The sequence below is a fragment of the Phytophthora infestans genome, genomic scaffold (assembly GCF_000142945.1).
Source record: "Phytophthora infestans T30-4 supercont1.16 genomic scaffold, whole genome shotgun sequence".
Taxonomy (NCBI): domain Eukaryota; phylum Oomycota; class Peronosporomycetes; order Peronosporales; family Peronosporaceae; genus Phytophthora; species Phytophthora infestans.
This window is the reverse complement of record NW_003303743.1, coordinates 1,471,853-1,495,164: the sequence shown is the minus strand read 5'-3', so window position 1 is coordinate 1,495,164 and position 23,312 is coordinate 1,471,853. Positions and strand designations below refer to the sequence as shown.

Below are 23,312 nucleotides of genomic sequence, written 5' to 3'. Positions count from 1 at the left end.
GAAAAGCGGTCTCGATGTCCATTTGATCACATTCCAAGTCTTCAATGCACACAATTGCAAGCAGCACTCTGAGTGATTCCAAACGCACCACAGGCGCGAAGACGTCGTCAAAGTCGATAAACTTGATCTGCTGGCAACCGATGACAACTAAGCGAGCTTTGTATCGCTCGAGGGTCCCGTCACTGCTGAGCTTTCGTTTGAACACCCACTTACAAGCTAGAGCTCGCTTGCCTGCTGGAAGTTTAACTAGTGTTCACGTCTCGTTCTTTAGGAGCGACGCTATTTCTGCATCAGTGGCTTCTCTCCATCTTGCCACATCAGGTCGTGTCATTGCTTCACGGTAAGTTGCAGGGTCAAGGCCCATACCGTGAGCAACCGCAGCACAAAGCGACTCCTTGTACTTCAGATTTTCGAGTTCCACAAGGAGCTCAGCCTGTTTCTGCTTACGAAAGGCTCGGATGATTGGATGGACCGATTCACTGGTAAGCGCTTGTGGTCCGACCAACGTTTGAAGCCATGGAGCGGATGACGATGTATATGCGCGGTGTTGCGGCTATGTCGTCGAAGTATTGACCGAGTCCATGTCAAAGCCAGCAACGAAATCTTCGAGAAGTACTATGTCATTGGCGGAAGGCTTCTCTTCGGTGGGGCGTTGGCTGTAGAAGAGCAAGTCAACCTCAGATGTCGCGGTCCGAGAGTAATACTCAAAATCCATGGAGTGGTGTGAAGCCAGCTTGCGGAACTCCTGGCGCTTGAGATCGCGAGGTGCAGCAGAGCAGCTTTCGTCAAATGTTACATGAACGGACGATATGATGGCACCTTGGTTGCAGTCGAGAATCTTCCAGCCCTTTTGGTTGGAGGCGTAGCCTATAAATACGCCTCGAACAGCTTTTGCGTCAAGCTTTTGCCTCTTGGCACCGGCACGTCCCTGCGCATTTGTTTTAGACGCCACGTAAACGTATGCGAGAGAGCCGAAAGTCCGAAGGTTGCTGACATCAGGAGGATGACCGTGCCATCGTTCGTATGGAGTCACACCAATACCGGAGGCGAGAGTCCGATTGTATGTGTAGACCATCGCCAGAACTGCTTCTCCCCAAAGCTGCTTCGGTGATCCACTGGAGATTAGAACCGTCCGAACTTTGTTGAACAGATTACGGAAGCGAACTTCAGCCATCCCGTTTTGCTCCGGTGTGTACGCGATTGTAGTATCGCGTTGAATCCCATGGTTACGACAGTACTTGACGAATGCACCATCTAGATACTCGCCACCGTTGTCGCTGACAAAGCGTCGAAGTGATCGATTGTGCTTCGTCTCTAATGCCGCCTTGTATTCCAAGAAGCATTGGAACATCTCCAATCGTTTTCGCAGCAGCCGCACAGTGCAGTATCGCGAATAACCATCGACAGAGACTAACACACCTCGCTCGAGCTTGATTGATGGTAAATCGACAGGTCCAGCGATGTCGCTGTGAACAACATTATTGCAGCCATCCAGGTCAGCTCGCGGCTTTATTTTGAGCGTCGCGCGGCGCTTCGTACCCAACTCGCAGGCATCACATGGAGAATTCTCCTGCTCCAATTTGAGCTCCATGCCACTGGCCAATTTAGAAGACGCCATATTGCGAAGAATCTGCTTGCTGGTATGCCCGAACCATTGATGCAGGAGATCCAGCGTCAGGTCCGGTCTTACAGCGACAGCTGCTGCTGCTGGGCGAGCCGAATGCAGGACGTACAGCTTATTAGTAGCGCGACATGTAGCTAGGCGGTGATCAAGTGACATTGTCACGGAACCCGGTCGCGTATGAAAGTCAAATTTCGCCCCTCCTTGCGCCGCTTGGTACACAGAGAGTAAGTTCATTTCAAGCGCCGGCACGTAGAGGACTTTGTGGAGCCTGACTCGTTCGTTATGGCCGTCGTTCATTTGCACCGTGAGCAGCACTGTACCAACCCCTTCTACAGGAGTCATTGTAGCCGTTGCCACGCGAACTTTATGTCCAGAGGCCGCTTCAAACTTCTCAAAGAGAGACCGGTCGGACGTCATGTGTTGGGTACACCCCGGGTCGATCACCCAAGGAATAAACACACTGTCCGCGCTTGGTTTCGCTGCATATCCTGCGACTGCCGCCAGACCCAATACGTCTCCTTCGAGTGCCGGAGATAGTTGCTCTGTCCGCTCGGCGGCATTGGCGGCATTGGCGGCGGGGCTTGCAGGCGCCACAGTTTCCGCCGCGTGTCCGGTAGGACCTTGCTGCTCCTCCGGAACACCACGTTCTTGGAGGTGGCGAAAGCGGAGCCGACAGACTTGTTTCTGGTGCCCCCCTTTGCCACAATAGAAGCATGTTTGTCCGTTACTCGACCGCGGTGGGGTCGATCGATGGGACTGCGTGCGTCTCGAATGTGCTGCAAGTAAGGCCTCCGCCATCATGTCGACCTCGTTTTTCAAGACAGCGGGGACGGCCGTTTCTTAAACAACTACTGGAGCCGTTTGGGCTTGGGGTCTCGAGAATTCGGCCATAATGTTGTCTTCCCATTGTTGCCCTTGGCAGTGGGCGGTCTTGTGTAAGGGACCAGGACTCGGGTAGACTTGTCAAGAGTTGGCACACTATTTCTTGGTCATCAACGGGTTTTGCTTGGCGGGCTAGTTTGTCGGCTAGTGTCTTTAGATTGTTGAGGTGCGTAGTCATTTCTTGTCTGTCTTCGTACTTCAGCGATATAAATTTTTCACCCATTGCCACTAGTTCTTCCAGTTTTTGGCCTCATACTAAGTACTCTAGTACTTGGTAGGCGTACCGCTTTGCACCAACATTTACCACAAGATCGTCGGTCAGCGTCTCCAGCAAGAAAGCTTTTGCTTTACGTTCTCGGTGCCAAAACCTGTCTTCGTCATGCCTTGAGCCACTGCGTGGCGGACGTTCACGTAGCGTTGCGATGTCCCAGAGATCATTCGCCTCCATTACGGCTCGTACTCGCGTCTTCCATGCCGTGTAGTTGGTCCCGTCGAAGTTTTCTCGGAGTTCCATATCATCCTGACCGCGACACCTCAACGGTAGCACGTTGAGCACAGAGAAAGCTTGGGCATATGACCTATTGTTCTTTTCAAGGTAGATTGAATAGTGCTAGCGTTAGAAAGCACTCTGTGGTGAGGGAAATCCATGACCAACCAAGGCGATGGTTGGTCTGGACTAAAAGCCTCCTAAACTACGACGCTACAGTCACCATCTCGAGATGCTTGTTCGGCTTGTGCACGCTGAAATTTAATACCTATTACTATTACCTATTGTCAGTGATGGGAGATCGCCCTTCCTCGAGGCTCTCACTTACAGCCGACGATCTGGATGGTGAAGGTGACGGGAGAAATAGTGCCAAGCGTCCGCTTAGCATTGCTGAGAGCATAAGTAGCAAAACAAGGGGGCGCACTGTGAAGCCTGACGAAGGTTCGAGAGTCTAGCCAAATTGCGCACAACAAAGCCAACGAGAAACCGCCCGAGCTGGAAGAGAAGCGACTAGAAATTGAGATATAACGCGAGGCGCGCGAGGAAGGCCAGACCAAGGCAACGCTCGAGCAGCCCAATGCACAGCTGGAGCTTATCGACGCTCAAAACCGACCCGTACATATTGTCAACATAACACAGCTACTGCGATTAAGAAAACGATTTAGAGATGCGGGGTACACTAACGAGGAAGCTGATACACACTTACCCTTGAGCAATTAAAAAATACTTTTAGTTTATCGTAATAGACTAACAACCTAACCATTTAGAAGAATGCTACGCAGCGCTTCTCCTCTATCATAGCCTTCAGCAACTTTACGTTCCTTATCGTCATTTGGTTCTTCTTTGACCCATTCGGTTGGAACATGATCTCGAATACACTAACTGTGTAGTAATGCACAGGTCCGAACGCGATGTAATACCCTCTTCATTCTGCTTTCCGTTTCAATCCGACATCGTATACACTTCAGCCATAAATCGAGCCCTTATAATCCCAATGCAGTGCTCGCTTCGAATACGGACTTTAGGAAGAACCTTGTTGAGAACCCCCTATCGAATTTCGAGAGATAAACCTCGTACAGTTTTATATACAGGCACCATAACCGATGATGGTTGAAACGCGGTATTACCAAGAATATACTCGTTTTGGCCAAAATAATTTTCGCAATTAAGAAACACGTTTGTAGTGTTGTCGGCAAATGTTAGACTACAACACTTTGCTAATTCAAAAAAACAATATTTAGATAGATGGATATTAATATATGAGACGGCGTCAAACAAAGTGACCATTTAGAGTTATCGAGATAATCGAGCTTAACCCCTCATTCGTCGATTTTCGCACTTAACCGAAACTGTGACATCTTTCTTAAACTTCCATAAAAAAAACCTGTAAAACTATCCTTATTCAATTGCTTTTAACAAGGGCCTTTAAATAACAATTGAATCTCTAAAATTGAAAAACATTGAGCTCACAACACTCCTATATATATCGTCATTTCGAGGGGCCATAAATGGAGATAATACTTTTGAGCGACCACAACTTCTTCAGTTTTAAGCATTCTGTAGCTTATAAGGGCTCAAGAGATAGAGGAGACGCCCCGCTTTCGTTTCGAGCGCCTAAATCGTGATTCGTATTTAGGTTCGTAAGCATCATTTTGTTTAACGCAATCCCTCTTTCAGTATTGTTGAAAGAGGGATTAATTATTACTTTTATCTTTTATTTCCACGAAGTTGCAGTAAATGTTTACTGCAACTGTCAATTTGACAAGTAGATTAAATTGACTCTTTGCTGTGGGAGCACCCTATATAAACAACATATCTCAAGTTTTTACTCTAAGGTATACAAATAATGGCTAAGCGTGAGCTGGTGCGGGTGATCCTTACTCAGCTACAAAATCAAGGTACATACCAAGCGCTATTATCCATACATATAAAAACTGTGAAAAAAAAACTGACCGTCCCCACCATATGCGTTAAAAAGAACCTTCTCGCTTGTGTAGTGACCAGAACGTTACCACTACGCACCTACACAGTATCACAGCAAAACATAAATGTACACAGGCATTTACGAAAATGTAGCGGCTCGTCAACTAGACAAGGCAAATTCAACAAGAAATATAAAAGATCGGCCCTCTTCGCCTCAGCTACGGCCACCATCTCGTCCTTTTATCCGCCTGTAGTGCACTCATAGTAATGAAACAGCAGCATCTATTATAATTAACAGCAACCGCTGTAGATCCAAATGTCGTACATGCACAGAACTGATTTGTGGTGGTTCTTGTTCGCGTTTGCGACGATTGCCTTGTGATTCGGCCATAACAAAATTCTATATCAATGTGACACAACGTTTATATTAGTGCTGATGGTCCACTTTCTAATCAGATCTCTGCACCCACACCACAATTATTTAGTCTATTATTCAAATAATGTGGAATATGACATATCGATGACTACTAAAAAAGACTAGACTTAGGGCAATGCAAAAAAAGCGACCGAATCACCAGCATTTCCTCGAAGAATTTGTGATACACCAAGTTTGAATAAGTTTATATCCATGTTAAACCTTTTCCCCGGAGAGAAACCTGTGAGTTTTATACAAGCTGTTAGAAAAATAAGACCTTCTCATTTGAAATTTGTATCGAATCGATACGTACTATTTGTGTTTGTACATAATCTCGAACTAACTCTTTTGCATCAGTAGGAAAAGTCAATTGCACTCCATACAAAAAAGCAGTAAAGGTTTTGCATGGGTATAAACTGATAGAAACTTGGTGTACGAAACAAAATATAGCTCACTTTACTCAATAATCCCCAGGTATTTATTAGTAAATATTCTTACACAACTAGAAGATCTTAATACCTATAAAGAGGTCTGTTAACCCCTCTGTTACCGTAAAATGAGCCCGTGAACCACTAATTTTACGTCATAACTTACGGCGTAGCTTTTACCAGCGCGTTTGTATGGTGCTGTATCTTCCACTTGCCTATCCAAAACGATGGGAGGTATACGTTCTCAAAGGTTTTGACACACTACGTCGTATATCATACGACGTAAGGATGACCCAAACGACACGGACACCGACACTTACGACTTTGTAAGAGTGAACATAAAAATTAAAACGGGAAGACGCAAGCGAGTGCACACATAGAGCAGGGCTTTTCGATGACTGACATGCTAAAAGAGGACCAGACACAGAGCATATGGTAAAGGACGTCACATTTATGAAGCAATGAACACACTCATCGTCAGGGGGGAAACTAAGGAGGGCCCTCCAGCTGGGAGGGCCCTCACATAAAAATAAACAAAACCAGAATAAAAAAATACTCTTTTCGTCGACAACGGCAAAAAATAGATTTGCCGTTGCCGACGAAAACAAGAAAAAACAACAACTATTTATAAACAAACAACAGTATCCTTAGTTGTCCCCATCGTCTGGCGCTCCTTCGCATTCACGGTTCGGCCTCCTCGTCAGCACCCTCATTGTCGTCGCGGAGAATCTCACGACGAGTCTTCTTGCGGACGCCGACGGTTTTGGGAGCGCGGCGCAGCACGACTCGCTTGCCAAGGTGTGCTGGGATCCTGTCACCGCACGCGAGGTCCTCGTGCCACACTTGGAAGCAAGTCTTGTCGCCACCTCTGGGCGCCTTGCCACACAAGTAGAACTTGGCGTCGCCGTTGGAGCAGTCCGGGCAGTAGTAGGTCGTCTGAAACGACTTTTTGAGATCGCCTCGATACAGCGAGCACACATTGCACGACCGCTGACGCCTCTTCTGGATGCCGCCCCTCACAGTCACCCAGTCGTTGAACTGCACGAGCGTGTGACCGGAGAATGCAGGGCGCCGTCGCTTGCGTGCTGCTGGCGACGGAGTGGGGGCTGCCATGAAGCCTTCGTCCTTGAGCTGTAACAACTGCTTGTGCAGCATGCTCAACCACTCGTATCGCTTCATGGGCGTCTCGCCGGCGAGCCGACTGGCCTCTTTATGCGTGAGGTACGCGTTGACGAGCGCCAGGTCCAGTAGTCCGAGGAAAAGACTCTTATAATACTTCCGGAACCTGAAGGAGAGCTGGATGGAGGAGGACTGGAGGCGGAGCTGGTCATGCACGTCGACTCCTCTTATCCAGCGCTGGTAATCCCTCACCAGCCTCGGGCACTTGAACATCGAAGTCCCGAGCCCCTTCAGGTTCCGTTGGATCCTGTCCTCTGCCATGTACACACCTGTCGCGAGGTAGTGGACCGGCTTCCGGGCCCACCAGAGGCACGAAACCCTGGTCGGCACTGCCGTCGATCTTGCGAACTTGAAGTATCCACGCTCGATGCGCCTTGGTCGCGTCTTATGCTCCGCTACGACGTCGCGGTTGAAGCCCAGGCGGTTCGTCATGATCGTACCGATCACGTAGATTGACATAGAGAGAAGCTGGATGGCGAGAGCTACGGACGAATAGAAGCGGTCGATGACCACAACCCGGAAGCCACGATGCCCAGCTAGAACAGTGCTCAGGTTGCGGATGACTGCCGCAGCACCCGTCTTACGGTCAAATGCCTGCGCAGCAGACTCGCTGGCTTGGCGTTTTCCGACGTAGATCTCAAACCTGAAAGATACGACATTGAGAGCACGGTCAAAATCATAAAGTCATAACTTACGACCTAGCAAATCAACAAAAAAAAATCGTCGCTTACCGGTGGCAGTACGCAGTCAACGAGTCGCATGTCATAAACATCTTGGTCCCGTAGCGGTGAGGCTTGTCTGGCATGAACATCCTGGTCGTGTTGCGTTTGGATGTCGCCGGCAAGACGCCTTCGTCAAACGAGATGATGTTCGGTGGCTTCAACGCGCTCAGAAGCCGTTCCTGCAGTACATCAACAGCGTCACGGATCTTCCACAGCTTGTCTTGACGGTTCGAGTTGGCATTGTTCGCGAAGTGTAGATCGCCCAGGATCGACGTGCAGCGGTTCCGGCTCACGTACTTGCCGAACGCACCTGCACTCAAAGCACCATCGTCAGTCATTGCCCAGTGCTACGAAAAGCGTCGGATGGGGCTGAGCATATGAGCCACGAGAAGCCCAATAACGCACAAGATCTCGCGCGGTGAGTAGTCGTTCTCCCAACGAATTCGGCGTCGAAGTTCACGAAGTGTACGCATGTTTTCCGTTCTGGACGTCCGCGATCGTTCATAACGCGCTCGATGGTCCACCGTCTGCCTTTTCATCCGGTTCGTCTCTTTGGTGATCCGCATCCACAGGCTCTTCGGTAGGAAATAAAACAGCAATTCAAGAGGTGATTCTTTCTTCGAGCAAAGTTCTGGTGTTGGATGGGCGGTCTCCTGCACCAATCCGCGAAAGCAGGACACATCGTCCGCAAAAACTGTCGAAGGCGCGCTCCAGGCAAAGTTTCGCAGCGCTTCCTGGTCCATCTGCTCGATGGACAAGGTGCCACCCAGGGTCTCAATGAAAGCGGCATCCATGTGGGGCGACTCCTCATCGTCCGATACCTTGTCCTCGTCAGGATCAGGACGGACAGGCTCCACGTCGTCGTCGTCAGAAAACTGGCCGTAGTCGGAGCCTGAACTCAGACTCTCGTACTCCTCTCTAAGATCTCCAGCCTTCATCAAGTTTACATCAGCTGGATCGCGTGGTACAACTGGTCCTCCAGCGTCGTCACCCTCGCTAGCGTCTCTCGGCTCCTCCACCGTGTCGTCCTCAGAGTCTAGGTCGGGCTCCGTCTCCGAGAGCAGTCGCTGGAAAGCTCCGATCACGACACTCTGGTCTGAGTCATGCACCGCGTCAGCACGTAGCGGGGATAGCCCGAAAGCTCTCCCAACCGCGTTCTGCGACAACGCAGGTGTGCCATCGTTCTCGCTGTCACCTTCGAACAGCGCGTCGACTGTGTTGGCCGAGAGGGCCACATTGCAATCAATCTGCAACGCTCGCACCATATCTCCATCACCGCTGTCACCCCCACCGCTCTCCGTTTCACCACCCCCACCGCTCACAGCTTCACCGCCGCCACCGCTCCCAGCTTCACCGCCGCCACCGCTCTCAGCTTCACCGCCCCCACCGCTCTTGCCCTCACCGCCATCTCCACTTTCCTCGCCACTGCTGTTGTCCTCTTCATCCTGAATTAGTCCGGTTGCGATCGCGTGCTCCACCACCGCTCTCTCACCTACCACTACCCAAGTTAGACATGACGCATAGTAATACTGCAACAGCACAACATACCGTAGAACACAATCTCGCTTTCTGCAGGAACCTCGCTTGACGGCCTGACGTACGCCCAATCGTTTGACAGTCCGGTTGGGAGGTTTCGACCGCCACCCCGCGGCCTTGAGCTGGCGCCACAGGTGGCCGTAGTCTACCAGGCGCGGATCCAGGGCGGGCGCTGACACCGACGCTTGAGCCTCAGCTTTGGTCCTTGCGCTCACAGAGACCGGCATTTTGCTTACGTCTCAGCCGGCAAAATCTCGAATGGCTGAGAGTGCCCGAAGACTTCTGGCCACTCATCAAATGATGACAGTTGGAAAGGTGCACTTGAACCCTTTCCCTCGTACTGGCTTTGTGTGTGCAGCAAAAACCTCTCCAGCCTTATATCCAATCGGCCCCAAATTTGATTTGATTTCAGTATCAGGTCGCCGTTTCCGAGCCAACTCCTATATGAAGAAAACACTATGTCGTAAGTTACGACGTACAATTTGGACTATGTCATAACTTATGACGTTGGTAACAGGGGGGGTTAATAAAGCGCGATCGCAAGTAGCGCCGCCAGGCGGCGCGGCGCGGCATCATCCGTCTACCTCTAGCCCTTGCTCGGCAAAAGCTGCAGTGGCTTCAATGCCTTGCTGCTTCCACTTGACGCAGCATCAAGACGCTGAGGCTCCTGAACATGGTGATTTCGGAGCTCTCCCTCATGCGGTATTTTCCGCTCGTATTTGCCGATAGGCCGTATCGAGCGGGCGTCACTAGCAGTGGTCTCGATTGGCCGAAACCTTCCACGAGCAGAGTCGAGATAAGTAAATAAAGCAGAAGTATCATGTAGATAGAGCGAAGATAACCGCAGCGGCTCACTCACTACCGCGGCGACGAAGTATAGTGCTCTTACCTTCTTAACACATTAAAAAATTCAGGATGTGCTGGAGTTATCTGTATACAGGTATTAGTAGTAGCGTAAGACACCGGTAGTAGTATTACCGGGACTATTGGGTCTCCACGAAAGAATACATATTAGAAATAGTAGCGCTTCTACAAAGTGGTAGTAGTAGTAGTCATATTAGTATACTATTTTGACTACTACTATTTCTGACTTACGATTCGTTCGACTTGCGAGCGTCCAGCTTCATCTTCATGATTTCATCCCTATTGTGCCGCAGTAGCAGCTGCCTCTCCGCTCGCCTGCTATCCGTCCTTGTCCTCAGAGGTCCCATAACTATCCCTCCAGTTGAAAACACCCTCTCTTGGAACGCTGAAGACGAGATTTTGCCAAGATGGATACGCGCCAGTAGCGCAATAGAGGGGAACTGAGCTTCACCTTCATCTCGAACCCACTTTAGCACATCTATATGTTTGTAGAGACCCAACAGAGCGTAGTGCATCCCGCTCTGTGCGTCAATCGACATGTCCTTCGACAAGTCCTTAAGCTTGATCTTGGGGCTCTGGCGTTTGGTGACCTCGAGCCACTCTGGTTCTAAATCAATCTACTCTCGCAGTACAGCGTCGGCTCTGGCATTGATTTCGGTCTCCTTTAGCTCTCTCTTGTCTTTGTAGCCCGAATAGGTGCTCCTAGTAAGAGTTCATCTGCGTCATCCCAGCCCGTTGATGAGGGCGATGAAAAAAGGCGACGAGTCTTGGATCAAAAGACTACTTTGGGACAGCGACGGCTGAGAGAGAGAGATCTTTCCCTGTTTGGTCATCTAAGCAAACACTTTTCTGTGCTCGACACGAAGAAAGTCAAGACCATTCTTGTAAATAGCTTTTTCCTCCTTGCGTGGAATATTACCGACGGCGGCAATCTTCTTCGCACTGGACTTTGTCCTAGGATCCAGCAGAACACATGCCATCGACTCCGTGGTTACGTTGGGAAAACGAGCCTGCAGCTGCATACGAGCTCTTCGGAGACATGTCTTACCAGCGTCCGAGAACTGGTCTCTCGTCCTCGTCACTCGACGACGACTCGCTTCGCTAGCATCCTTGGCTCCAGGAGCCTCAAAGGTCATGGCTTCAAATTTGAATGCCTTCAACTTGTTCGCTGCAAGCCACCGGAACACAACCATGTACGACGACACAAGGTTCTCGCTCTGCACCTCTACCAGAGCAAGATTGGCTATGAAATTGGTGGCTGCCTCCATTTCGACAGCAAGCATCCAATCCTTAGCGGTCAGAGCGCTCCATGAGCTAGTAGATTCCTTCGTAGACTGGAGGTAAGCATCAAAAGCTGCGTAGTTGACGACAGACCTTCTAATAAGTTTGCATGTGTATGCAACGTGGACGTCTTGGTCCTCCAGTTCTGGGTATGAGAGGGTCTCCGGGATCTTCTTCAATGCACTGCGCTGTTTTGGCGACCGGAAGTGGTTGTTCAGGCTGCGAAGCTTGTGAATCACGTCCCCGCCTTCGTACAAAGCTCCTCCGGGGGTTACCGTAGTAACTATTTTGTCCCACGAGCCTGTAGATTCGCTCCAGACAGTCGTCGTCTAAATATTCTCTTTAAAGCCGATACCGTAACCAATACACAGGTTTAACAAGTGCATAAAACAACTTTCTTGCTGAGTGTCGATGTGATCAGCGACGTTCTTCGCTGATGGAGTCGTGTTCGACATGGTGTATCCAGTCAATGAGCGAATATCCAGATTGAACCGTGATTTAAACGCACCCTCGATGACCTTAGCGACGGCCGGGGTATTGCGGCCGTCATTCTTCACGCAGGCGAGAGCCGCAATAAAGCGGAATCTTCACAAACTGTCAATAAAGGCGACCGATGCACCTACGATGTTATCCTTTCCACAACTTGTTCATATATCGTGAATGAGATTAAAAAACTTCATATTACAAGCTTTCTCGTACTCAGTGGACAGCAATTCACCTACCAATTCGCAAAATAACTGAAAGCGGCTATTTAGTAGACGGTCGTGCCTGTCGCAGCCCAGGCCTTGAAACGCAGGGTTTCCAGTAGCAGCGCGAATGAGATCCTTGAAAGCGGCGGACTCGCACAACGTGTATGGTAGCCCCTGTGAGATCAAGAGCTTCGAGACGAGAGCGTTAAAAGTCTTCTCGCTCACTCGGAAGAAGGGCTTAGAAGCACTTCCTTCTGACGCCACTCTCGCCTCGTCAGGAGAAGTCATGGACGCTTGGTTTTGATTCGGATCCCGTGTCAGGTCCAACACGGACGCGGAATCCACTTCGGCGGACTCGACATCTTTCCTGGACTTATCCGTAGCACTCTATTCCGCGTGAATGGCAAGAGGATGGTCGGCGTGCTTCAGTTTTATGTGATCCTTTGCATTGCTTGCGTTCTTGGTATTCCTGAGAGCCGCTTCCCAACTATATGGGTTCGTCTTGGAGCGGGACTTGATAGAGTTTTAGCGATCATATACAGACTGTATATGATCGTTAGAGCAGATATGGTAAAATTCAACAACACTACCAGCCCAATTCTCTCTTTTTACAGAAGCACGAGCCGGGCCTTCTTCTTGGACCATAAATTTCCAGGTTATATTTTTCATTTTGGGCTAGCATTGATGGGCCTTTGTCATTGAAAAGAAGTAGAAAGCTTTAAAGGTCCGTAGCGGTAACGCCGAAGAGCCATTACTTTTGTGCTGTACGTACACAAACGACACCTTACTGAAGCGAAATGTGTACGCAGCTTATGTATCTGGATACTATTATAACACTCGTGGCAAGCTACACATGAACCGAGAGAGTCTGTCATGATCCGTACTGAGCACTATCGCGAAGGATCGCGTAGGTAAAGTCATTGCACGAATAGAAAAGCGGAATCCTTGTAACCGTTCAAGTTTTTGAGCGAATTCGTAGAAACGGTGGCTGTTTGGGAGGCACTATGATAAACAAAAAATGCTTGAGACTAAAGGTTTGAGGGTATACATTGTACCGTGTATAGAGGGTGGACATGTAGTGAGCGCCATACGAATCACAGCACACTCTGCATTGTCAGAGGGTAAAGTGAGGCTGATCAATCGTTCACCTCCAGCTGGCGAAAACAAAGACCATGCAATATATAACCGCTTATGAATACACTGTACATGTCCGGTAGCTACAGCGTAGTACAGTGACGTACATGGTCTTAATAATCGATGAGGGGGGTGGATACTCCAGTTACAATCTCGTGATTAAAGCTCGGTATCAACCATCATCAAAACTGATTGTAGGGGATCTTGGCGGCTTTGCTTTTCTTCAGCTTTTCCGGTCCTTTACGTTGCAGACCGCCCAGCTGTATGGATGGCACCCCCACGAGATAAAAACCCGATCAAACTATGACTCGGAGGCACGCAATCGATTAACGTTGCTGTATTACTGTCCGAATTGCGGAAACATCTCGTGCAACTCTGCCGTCATTCTCGAATTTGCAGCTGACTGTAGCAGCATATCAAGCAAGCCAGGGGGAAAGAAAACAATGAAGATCATCGCTCTCGTCGCGGCAGGAGCCGCTATCTTAACGTCGATTCCCTCTGTACACGGCCACGGTTACATTGTGGACCCTGCAGCGCAGTGGACCCAAGGCTACCCGTCCAACGGATACGGCAGCACCATCGACAGCAAAGTGTTCGGTGAAATTGATGGAGGGAAGTACGGCTACGGTCCCAATGGAGCCATCAACATCATCAAAGCCAATCTGGCCACGAAGGGTGGTGGTTCTCTTGGTGCACTCATTGCGAAGAACCAGAAGCTCTACAGCAGCGAAGTTGACCCGGATTGCGGACTCACTACCTTTAAGGACTCTGCTCGCTCCAAGCTACCAGCATCGCAGCTCGAATACACGGGATTCACACATCCTGGTCCGTGTGAGGTCTGGTGTGACGACACCAAGGTTCTGTTCGACTACGACTGCCAGACGAAATTCCCGGGGAGCCCCTCAAAGATTCCGTTCGACGAGTCCAAGTGCGCGAAAGCCAACCGTCTGACGATCTACTGGCTCGCCGTCCATGGCGAACAGTGGCAAGTGTACTCAGACTGTGTGTGGCTGGAGGGTGGGTCCGGCAAAGGTGAGCCGCCATCAACGGTGGGAGCCGGAGCGTCGACGGTCGCTGCCGGGTCTGGTTCGAGCTCGACACAAACTACCACGCCGACTCCTGCCTCCAACGCGTCTCCGTCGACCAATTCTACATCCCCGTCCACCAGTACTACCAACGCTGCGACGAATGCTCCTGCGACGAACTCGGACGAGATTGGTAATGAAGCATCTACCGCTGGTGGCGGCGAGACTCCAGCAACGGAGGAGACAGCCCCAGCAACGGAGGAAACTACCCCTTCCACCGACGAGGCTACCCCTGCGACTGAGGCTCCCAGCACTTCCACTACCTCGAAGTGTACCCGTCGCCAGTAGACAGGATTAGTGTGAATCCGCCGCCAAAACTGTGTAGATGTCCGTCCAACTCAATGTACACGTCGTCAAGTATCGATACCAAATAAAGCAGCAATACTTCTGCCATTTCAGTAGTGGTCAATATAATTTTGCCGTGGTACAATATCGGTATTTGTGCAAGCCGCATGGTGCTAAGGAGGCAGGATGGTTCTGGCGATCTGCAACCACTAGCATGTCCTATACCAACTCCAGGTTAGTCTGTTCTTACAAAGCTCTGCAAACATCAGCACTACCCCCAGGTCGTTCAGAGATGATGGGGCTGTACTCCGTCCTCTGATATTCATACTTTGCTCTCGATGTCTTGGTTTTGGCCTAAATGGCTTTGGCATCCCCTTTTATTTGAAGGTCTCACAACTCCGTCAAGCTATTGTATCAGATACCAGGATATTAATTAAATAAAGCAGTATTTGAGTTTATAATGGTTTTTTGAATTAGGCGTGGCAAGATGCATTGCCGAATTGTTTTTACAATTAGTCATTATTTGTTGCTCAGCTGATAACAACAAACTTATTTATTGCAACGTTTATTGGGAGAATCAATTAGGCCGATGACGCTCTCCTCTTTAACAGATCTTGGTTTTGGGCCACCATTTGTCTCGTGACAAGAAGGGGAGTGGAAACTAATATGTATGAGCTGCCTGAACAACGCGCAATAATGCGCCGAAAAGCGATAAGCGCCATCTCATAAAATCTTTATTAGAGTTGTGCATGCTCAACACCATTATTTAATTGCAGTAGAAGTAATAAAATTATATCCACTGCAATTAAAAAATAAAATTATATCTACTGCAATTAAATAATGGTGTGGAGTGCACAAACGGTTCTTGATTGGCTGAAATGGATTTTGAAATAATTTACGAAAAATCAGATTTTTAAATGAGCTACATGCCCATGAAAATATGCATGATATTTGGTTAAAATTAGAAATCCCTGGCGTCGTTTGCTACATATATAGATATCACCATGGCACTCTTTCATCGAGAGCAGTCATGTACTGAAGCTCTCGTTACTCAAGTTGACAGTAAGTCTGCGAATGATCTCGTCGATACGCATTACTCAACACCAGAGATCGTATCACGATAACGATGTGTTAGATCTTGTAACAGGTCGGCTTCCACATACATGTATTCAGTACAAACACCGCGTTTGCTATCAAGAATTTGCACCGGTCGCACCACGCATATCCTGCACACAATATTATTAAGCTTCTATTGAACTGAGAAAAGCTGCTGAGGAGTGGTTTGCTTTCGACCATGTCGAGGAACGGCGAGGTCGGAATCTTGAGGCAAACGACCATCTCCCAAGACTATGTTTGTGTCTGTCTACCGGAATCTTACGACTATTATAGAACAATCTCAACGCGTCCGGCAGGAAATCACATCATCTATGACAGACGAGCACTTAGACAATGGATATCGTTACAGTCCAGTCCGCGACGTCTACTGCGTACTTACGTATAACAATCAGAACACAAACGAGGAATTGGCAAATACACGTACATGTAGTGTCCACAACGGTGGTGGGGTGAATGGCAATACCAGCCAGGGAGAAGTACGTAATTTGTGTCCTTCGTAAGTCATTCGATCCTCATTATTCTTGTTTATTGTTTGTATGTCCTGGGTATGGTCATGCGCTCCGTCGCTGCGATGCTTGCTGTTGTAGCCTTTGTCGTTTGGTACAGGAGGACCAAACGGTCGATTTCCAGGACCCCGTGCTACGCTACGTCAACTATTTTAACACAGGCTCCTTAAGCAGTGCGATAGATGTGACGTGGTGGTCACTATTAATAGCCAATGGCATGGCAGTGACCAGCCACGTCAATTATTTTAGTTCAGCTGGTCAGATTATTCTGATCAGCGTAAACTTAAGATTGCGTGTCTTTACATCATACTACAATCCTATTGGTCCAAAATCCCATGGATTTGCAACAATCAAGCTTCCAGCCGGAAATTGTGATTATGGGACGCTGTGCGAAATTTCCGACCAAGATAAGAATTAGGATTCATAGGCTTTCATTGGTAGTTACAGAGAAAATCAGGATTTAATTTTGTTTTAGGATGGACCTGGATACGTGCGTGAATATCCGGTTGTCAAGAACTACTGGCTGTGCGGCAGCTACTAGCTTGCAGCCGCCAACTCTAACTGATTAATCACTTCTCAATTTGCTTTCGAGCAGCAACTCCTCTCCTCCCCTACAACTGTCTACGGCGCCGTACTCGCCGTCTACGCTCCTACGCTTCCTCGCTACTTTCTTGACATGGTAGCACTTGTTGGTCTAGCTTCGGTTCAAGTAGGGCACTCGTGGTGGCATAGCCAGAAGCGAGTTGTCCTGAGGTTATTGGTGCCAGCCACATAGTTGGGGAAGCACTAGATCACAAAGGGTATTGCCTCAGCACGAACTGTTACGTTCAGTGGCTAGTTGGTGTGGTTGCGCACTAGTGTGGTACACACAATTGGAAACTCTTTCTGGTGGCCTTGGGTCTAACGCTTTCACGTTAAGTGGATCCTTATCCCGCATCAGAGCTTAAAGGAGCGAACGTCCGATTAGATACTCACTGGTTGTGCTTGATCTACATTCGTTGCTACTGCATCTGTTTCAGTGTGCTTGTTTATGGGTAAGCGAAAGACTCGTCAACCCGAAGATCCGTTTGTAAACAGCACAAAGTCCTTGATTAATCGACACAAGCAGCTCGATCAGCTTCGTCTGGACTTGTGGCTAACAACGGCCAAGCAACTTAAGCTCGTCCGCCTGATCCGAAACGAAATTCCGGATTCTAAGGACGCAGCCGCCCGGAACGTCATTCACGACTTCAGTGAATTGCTCAAGAAACGTATTGAGCAAACCCAAGAAATTCTTGAAGGATATTTTGATCACTCCATCCACGTAGACAAGAAACGTAGATTATAGGGAGGAACTTTAATCGGAACCTTTTTTCGCTTCGTTTAACTTCAGTATAGGGTTCTGGTATCTTAAAAGACTTGCGCTGAGAAGTCCAGCTTGTAATGGCTCAAAGAAGGAGTCGTGCAGCTGAGCGCCCGTCACCAAACCCTCGTCCTCGTCAACAGAGCCGTGTTAGTGCTCCGAGCGACGCTGAAGCTACCCAACCCACGATGCGAACAAATACAAGATCGCAAGCGTCAAGAGAAGGGGCCAGTGCCAATGCACAGGCTGAGTCAGCCTCCCCTGCTACTGATGCTGCTCAGGATGCGGCTGGACCTGAGACCATGTCCACGCAGCAGCAACAGCAGTATCAAGCTCAGATGCAAGCGCAAATGCAAGCCCAAATGCAACAAGCTAATGCGAGATTCGAATATCTCGTTGCCGCTAGGGGTGAGCAGAAGAAGAAGGACCCTCCGATGTATGAAAGAAAGTATGGTAAAGACATTGAATTGTGGATCTTTGCCACCGAGCAGTACTACGCAAGCAGACGTGAGTTAATGGAGGCAGAATCGTCAGGTTTCGTGACGATAATCTCCAGCAACTTAGGCAAGTCAGTGTTGAACTGGTATCGCGCTTTTATAGCCGAATGTGAGAGAGCGAGTGTGAACCCCACGTGGTCGTTGTTTAAGCAACAGCTGCGCACGCGCTTTCGACCAAAGGACTTCGAGTATGATCTTCGCGAGAGAATGTTTCGTCTCAAACAGACCGAGACTATTCACGAGTATGTATCCAAGTTTCAAGACTTGCTGTCGCAGACATAATTGACGATCAGTGAGTTAGAGAAACGATTATTCTTTCAAAATGGGTTACGTGAAGAAACAGCAAAGAAGATCAAAGAAGAGAGTCCAGCAACGCTACAAGAAGCCATTGAAATTGCTTCGAACTTCGAGTTTGCGCACTACTCCGGGAAACCTCCTCGAGCACCTTCGAAGCCTTCAAAAGGGTCGTCAGACTCGGGGCATCATCCGCCTAAATCGAAACAGCAGAACAACAAGCGTTACGAAAAGAAAAAGGGCAAGAACGATGATTGGAAAAAGACAGCTACGTGCAGAAATTGTGACAAGGTTGGCCACATTTTTCCAGATTGTACTCAGCCAAAACGTACGGAAGCAAACCGGTACATGCAGGGCGCAGTGTATGCGATCCTAGAGGCTGAAGCTCGAGCATTCAAGACGGAAGACCAAGAGAGGCCCGTCACGATATTCATTGACAACGGCAGTAGCCTGAACGGCGTAACTGAGGAGTTAGTGATGAAGCTTGAGTTGGATGTCACTGAAGGTGACATGATGCAAGTTGATCTCGGTTATGATCAGATTGTGCATCGTCCACGTCGGACTGTAGAGATGTCTCTGCAGTTACCAGGATTTCCCTTGACAACGGGAACATTCCAAGTCATGCCTGTTCCTGAGGGAAAGGACATAGTTTTAGGCATGATGTGGCTGCGGGAGCAGAACCCTGACATCGACTGGAGTACTGGACAGATTGCACCTCGCATCAACGTGGAGAACACGCAGACTGTGAAGTTGAGACTGCCGAAGACACGTCCAGCCCGTTAGGTGGCAGGACAACGCCGCGCCAGAATTGCGCAGAGCCGTGAGATCTACAACTACTATCGGCAGCATGGCCACAACGGCCAGTTTGGACGAACGAAGGTTATTTCGTCCAACCAGTTCCAGCAAATGTTGCGTAGGGACAAGGACATCGAAGCGGTGTTTGTTATCAATCCGCATGACTCGGAGAAGGCGGAACGCTTCAAGAGTCAAGGATGGGATGCTCTCAAGGACAATCCGGCGTACGATACGCTACGTAAGTATGCGGATACGGCTTTTCGTACGGAACTTCCGAATGAGACACCCCCAGTACGTGAAGGGATTGAGCATGAGATTCTGCTCAAGCCTGATACTTCGCCTATTTCGGTGAAACAATGGCGCCAAAGTCCTGATCAGAAGAAAACGATACAGGAATGGACCAAAGAGATGGTTCAAGCTGGCATCATTCGACCGAGTACGTCAGCGTTTTGTGCACCGACTTTCTGTGTGAAGAAACCAGTCGGATGGCGAATTGTGCACGACTATCGTCAGTTAAATTTAGCTACGGTTCTACCGGCTATTCCGATGCCTCGCAAAGAAGACACCTTTGATGCGATGGCCGGCAGCTATTGGTACTCGTGCATGGACTTACTCTGGGGTTACTACCAAGTTACGCTACGTGAATCAGATATACCTTTTACTGCTTTTTCGACTCCAGACGGTCTTTTTGAATATCTCGTCACGCCCATGGGACTCATCGGTAGCCCGGGAACCTTTAACAGGTTGTTACAGAAGGTTTTTAGGGATTTACGTGACGTGATGCGGATCTACTTTGACGACATTTACGTGTACACCAAGAGTGAAGATGTCGACGAGCATATGGCCGCGTTGGACAGGGTTTTGAGGAGATGTGAAGAGCAGAAGCTATACATCAAGCTGTCCAAGTGCCAATTTTGTGTCGACGAAATCCCATGTTTAGGTGACTTTGTCGGACGCAAGGGCGTTCAAATGGACCCCGATAAGGTGAAGATTATCACAGATTGGCCTGTTCCCAAGACAAAGAAGCAAATGGAAAGCTTTCTGGGGACAACTGTCTACGTTTCTCGATTTTGCAAGGATTTCGCTCAGTTTGCAGGTTCTTTGCACGAATGTATCAAGGGAAAACGCTCTAGAGATGCGATCGAACTCAATGAGGACCAGCTGCGGTGTTTTGATGAGCTAAAGAAACGCTTGTCATCACCCCCGGTTCTCCGTCTTCCTGATGTCACCAAGCCTTTCGGTATTCGAATGGACGCCTCAAATTTCGCAATTGGGGGAGTCTTAATTCAAAAGGAGGGAGAGTTGGAACATCCAATTGCCTTTACTGGCCGGAAGATGAAATCTGCAGAGCTGAACTACCCAGTACGCGAACAAGAGCTTCTCGCAATCATGCATGCTCTGAAGGCATGGCGTGTATATCTGCTAGGCAAGCCCTTTCTTGTCGAAACCGATCATAAGAACATCGAGATGATTCTTACGCAGAAGACAGCGAATAGACGCATTGCGCGGTGGTTCAATGAACTCGCGGAGTTTCGACCCATGTTCAAGTGGATCCCAGAAGAAACAAATGTAGTCGCAGACGCATTATCATAAACCCTGAGTTTGAGTATAAGGCTGCGCAAGTAAGCCTTCAGGAACTTCTTGATACGGCTCAAAACCGTGAGATTGTGGCAACCATGGTAGCGAACAACGTGACTGTGTTACAGTCCGCAAAGAAGATGTATTCGTGGAACAAGGACTTGCAGGGAATTGTCAAGAAGCTTAAGCTTGGAGACAACGTTCCGCATTACTCGCTCAGTGATGGTGTTTTATACTACCAGACCGGTGAAGATGAAAGTCCGCGACTGTATATTCCGGATGACGAAGATCTGAGAAACCGTGTCATTTGCGAGAACCACGATGCCGTAACGGCAGGCCATCCTGGATCGTACAAGACTTACGTCGCAGTACGAGAGAAGTATTATTGGCCGAAGATGATGAAGTATATCCAGCGTTATTGCAACACTTGTGAAATGTGTCAGCGCAACAAGGCGAGACAAGTGAAACCGCCGGGATTACTTCAACCGCTGGAAGTACCAAGAGGTAGATGGATCGACATTTCGATGGATTTCATTGTGTCCTTACCTCCCAGCAAGGATGGTTGCAATGCCATCATGGTCATCGTGGATCGATTGACCAAGCGTGCAAAGTTCATTGCAACGCAGACGACAGATAGCGCAGAAGATACCGCGCATGTCTTCATGAAGAACTATGTAAAAGATCATGGCCTTCCGAAGACGATTGTGTCTGATCGTGACTCCAAATTTACGTCCAAGTTTTGGCAGGCTGTTATATCTGCTATGGGAACGCAGCATAACCTGTCATCGGCATTTAGACCACAGACGGATGGACAAACGGAACGTACGAACCGTTTTATCGGGGATATTCTTCGTGGAGTCGTGAACCCAGCCCAGAACGATTGGGATGAGTTTCTTCATATGGCAGAGTTTGCCTACAATCGACGTGTGCATTCGACGATCGGAATGGCACCGTTTGAAGCGGATCTTGGGTATATTCCGTACATGCCCGACGAGGTTTCGTTAGATCCGGAATTTAACAAGTTGGAGAAAGCAGCAGAAGAGTTCTTACTCCGGCAAGAGGTCTTCCTCAAGGTAGCACAAGACCGTATGAGTGAAGCCCAAGAACGCATGAAACACCATTACGACAGGAACAGACTTGTCCAAGACTTCGAAACTGGTGATATGGTGTTACTTGACGGAAAGAACATGGACATCCGCCACAAGGGGTATGCACAGTCGAAGAAGTTAGCTCCAAGATTTATTGGACCTTTCCCGATACTAAAGAAGGTGTCTCGAGACTCGTATGAGTTAGGACTTTCGCAAGGATTGAAGCTGCATCCGGTGTTCCATACGCCACTATTGAAGCCGTACCGCAAAGACCACAAGCGGAGGCAAAAGGTGAATAAGGTTGTGCTAGCCGATGGTACCGAGGGCCAACTCGTTGAAGCCGTCATTGGACATCGCAAGTACAAGGGAAAACCGCAATACAAGATCTGGTGGCTTGGTGAAACCAAGAAGGAAGCCACTTGGGAGCCCGTAGAGAATCTAACGCAAATTCCCGGACTCATCGACCTCTACTGGAAGTCAAAGAAGAAAGAGAACCCTTTTCTCTAGGAGAGGCTCTTCTTCGAAGGGAGGTCATGTGACGTGGTGGTCACTAGCCAATGGCATGGCAGTGACCAGCTACGTCAATTATTTGAGTTCAGTTGGTCAGATTATTCTGATCAGCGTAAACTTAAGATTGCGTGTCTTTACATCATACTACAATCCTATTGGTCCAAAATCCCATGGATTTGCAACAATCAAGCTTCCAGCCGGAAATTGTGATTATGGGACGCTGTGCGAAATTTCCGACCAAGATAAGAATTAGGATTCATACGCTTTCATTGGTAGTTACAGAGAAAATCAGGATTTGAGAAAGATAGGTTTTAGGATGGACCTGGATACGTGCGTGAATATCCGGTTGTCAAGAACTACTGGTTGTGCGGCAGCTACTAGCTTGCAGCCGCCAGCTCTAACTGGTTAATCACTTCTCAATTTGCTTTCGAGCAGCAACTCCCCTCCTCCCCTACAACTGTCTACGGCGCCGTACTCGCCGTCTACGCTCCTACGCTTCCTCGCTACTTTCTTGACAATAGAGGTGCTAGACCAGCAGGAGAAAGGAGCACCGAAACCATGAACAGTATTTAGCCACGCCGTCCCCGTTGCTGCTCCTATTGCGGGGGGATGGATACTTCGTACAACTTTGTGATAGATCGCCAGCTCCGAAAAATTCTGGGACGACGAAACGGTTTGGAAAGTGACGTTCATGGGATCGTAGGCGCACGTTTCCTTACGAAGGCAGCAGCTCATAAACCGTGGGGGTCTTCCTTGGTAGATATAGAGGTCGCGCAGTGGCGGTTAAACGTTCACTACCGAACAGAAGTGCGAGAAGCTGAGGCTCTCATGGCGGAGATCTAAGATAGGTCATCCATGAATATTAATAGTTGGCTGTCGTGGAGGAGTCGACCTCCGTTCGATACTGGAGCGGTTCGAAGAAGAGGGAGCATCAAGATCACAGGACAAGTTGGAGATCGCATCGCTGACGGACTCACATATTGTGGGTTCTCGTCGAAGTTTCTTCTGTAGACCCAAAACCCGATCTTATCGATTAAACCCTTGAGCTCACA

General features: G+C 48.8%; 2 protein-coding genes across 2 annotated transcripts; one reads left to right on the top strand and one right to left on the bottom strand.

The window, feature by feature from the left end:
- Positions 1-9,782: 9,782 nt before the first annotated feature.
- On the bottom strand, positions 9,783-12,675 carry PITG_08893 (uncharacterized protein; the record flags this gene model as incomplete). The annotated part of the gene is made up of 6 exons (XM_002902899.1): positions 9,783-9,972; positions 10,292-10,661; positions 10,980-11,642; positions 11,850-11,926; positions 12,041-12,417; positions 12,643-12,675. The coding sequence occupies 6 exons, from the start codon at positions 12,673-12,675 to the stop codon at positions 9,783-9,785; spliced, it is 1,710 nt and encodes a 569-aa protein (XP_002902945.1).
- An 887-nt stretch (positions 12,676-13,562) lies between these two features.
- On the top strand, positions 13,563-14,537 carry PITG_08892 (uncharacterized protein; the record flags this gene model as incomplete). The annotated part of the gene is made up of 1 exon (XM_002902898.1): positions 13,563-14,537. The coding sequence occupies one exon, from the start codon at positions 13,608-13,610 to the stop codon at positions 14,535-14,537; it is 930 nt and encodes a 309-aa protein (XP_002902944.1).
- Positions 14,538-23,312: the final 8,775 nt, after the last annotated feature.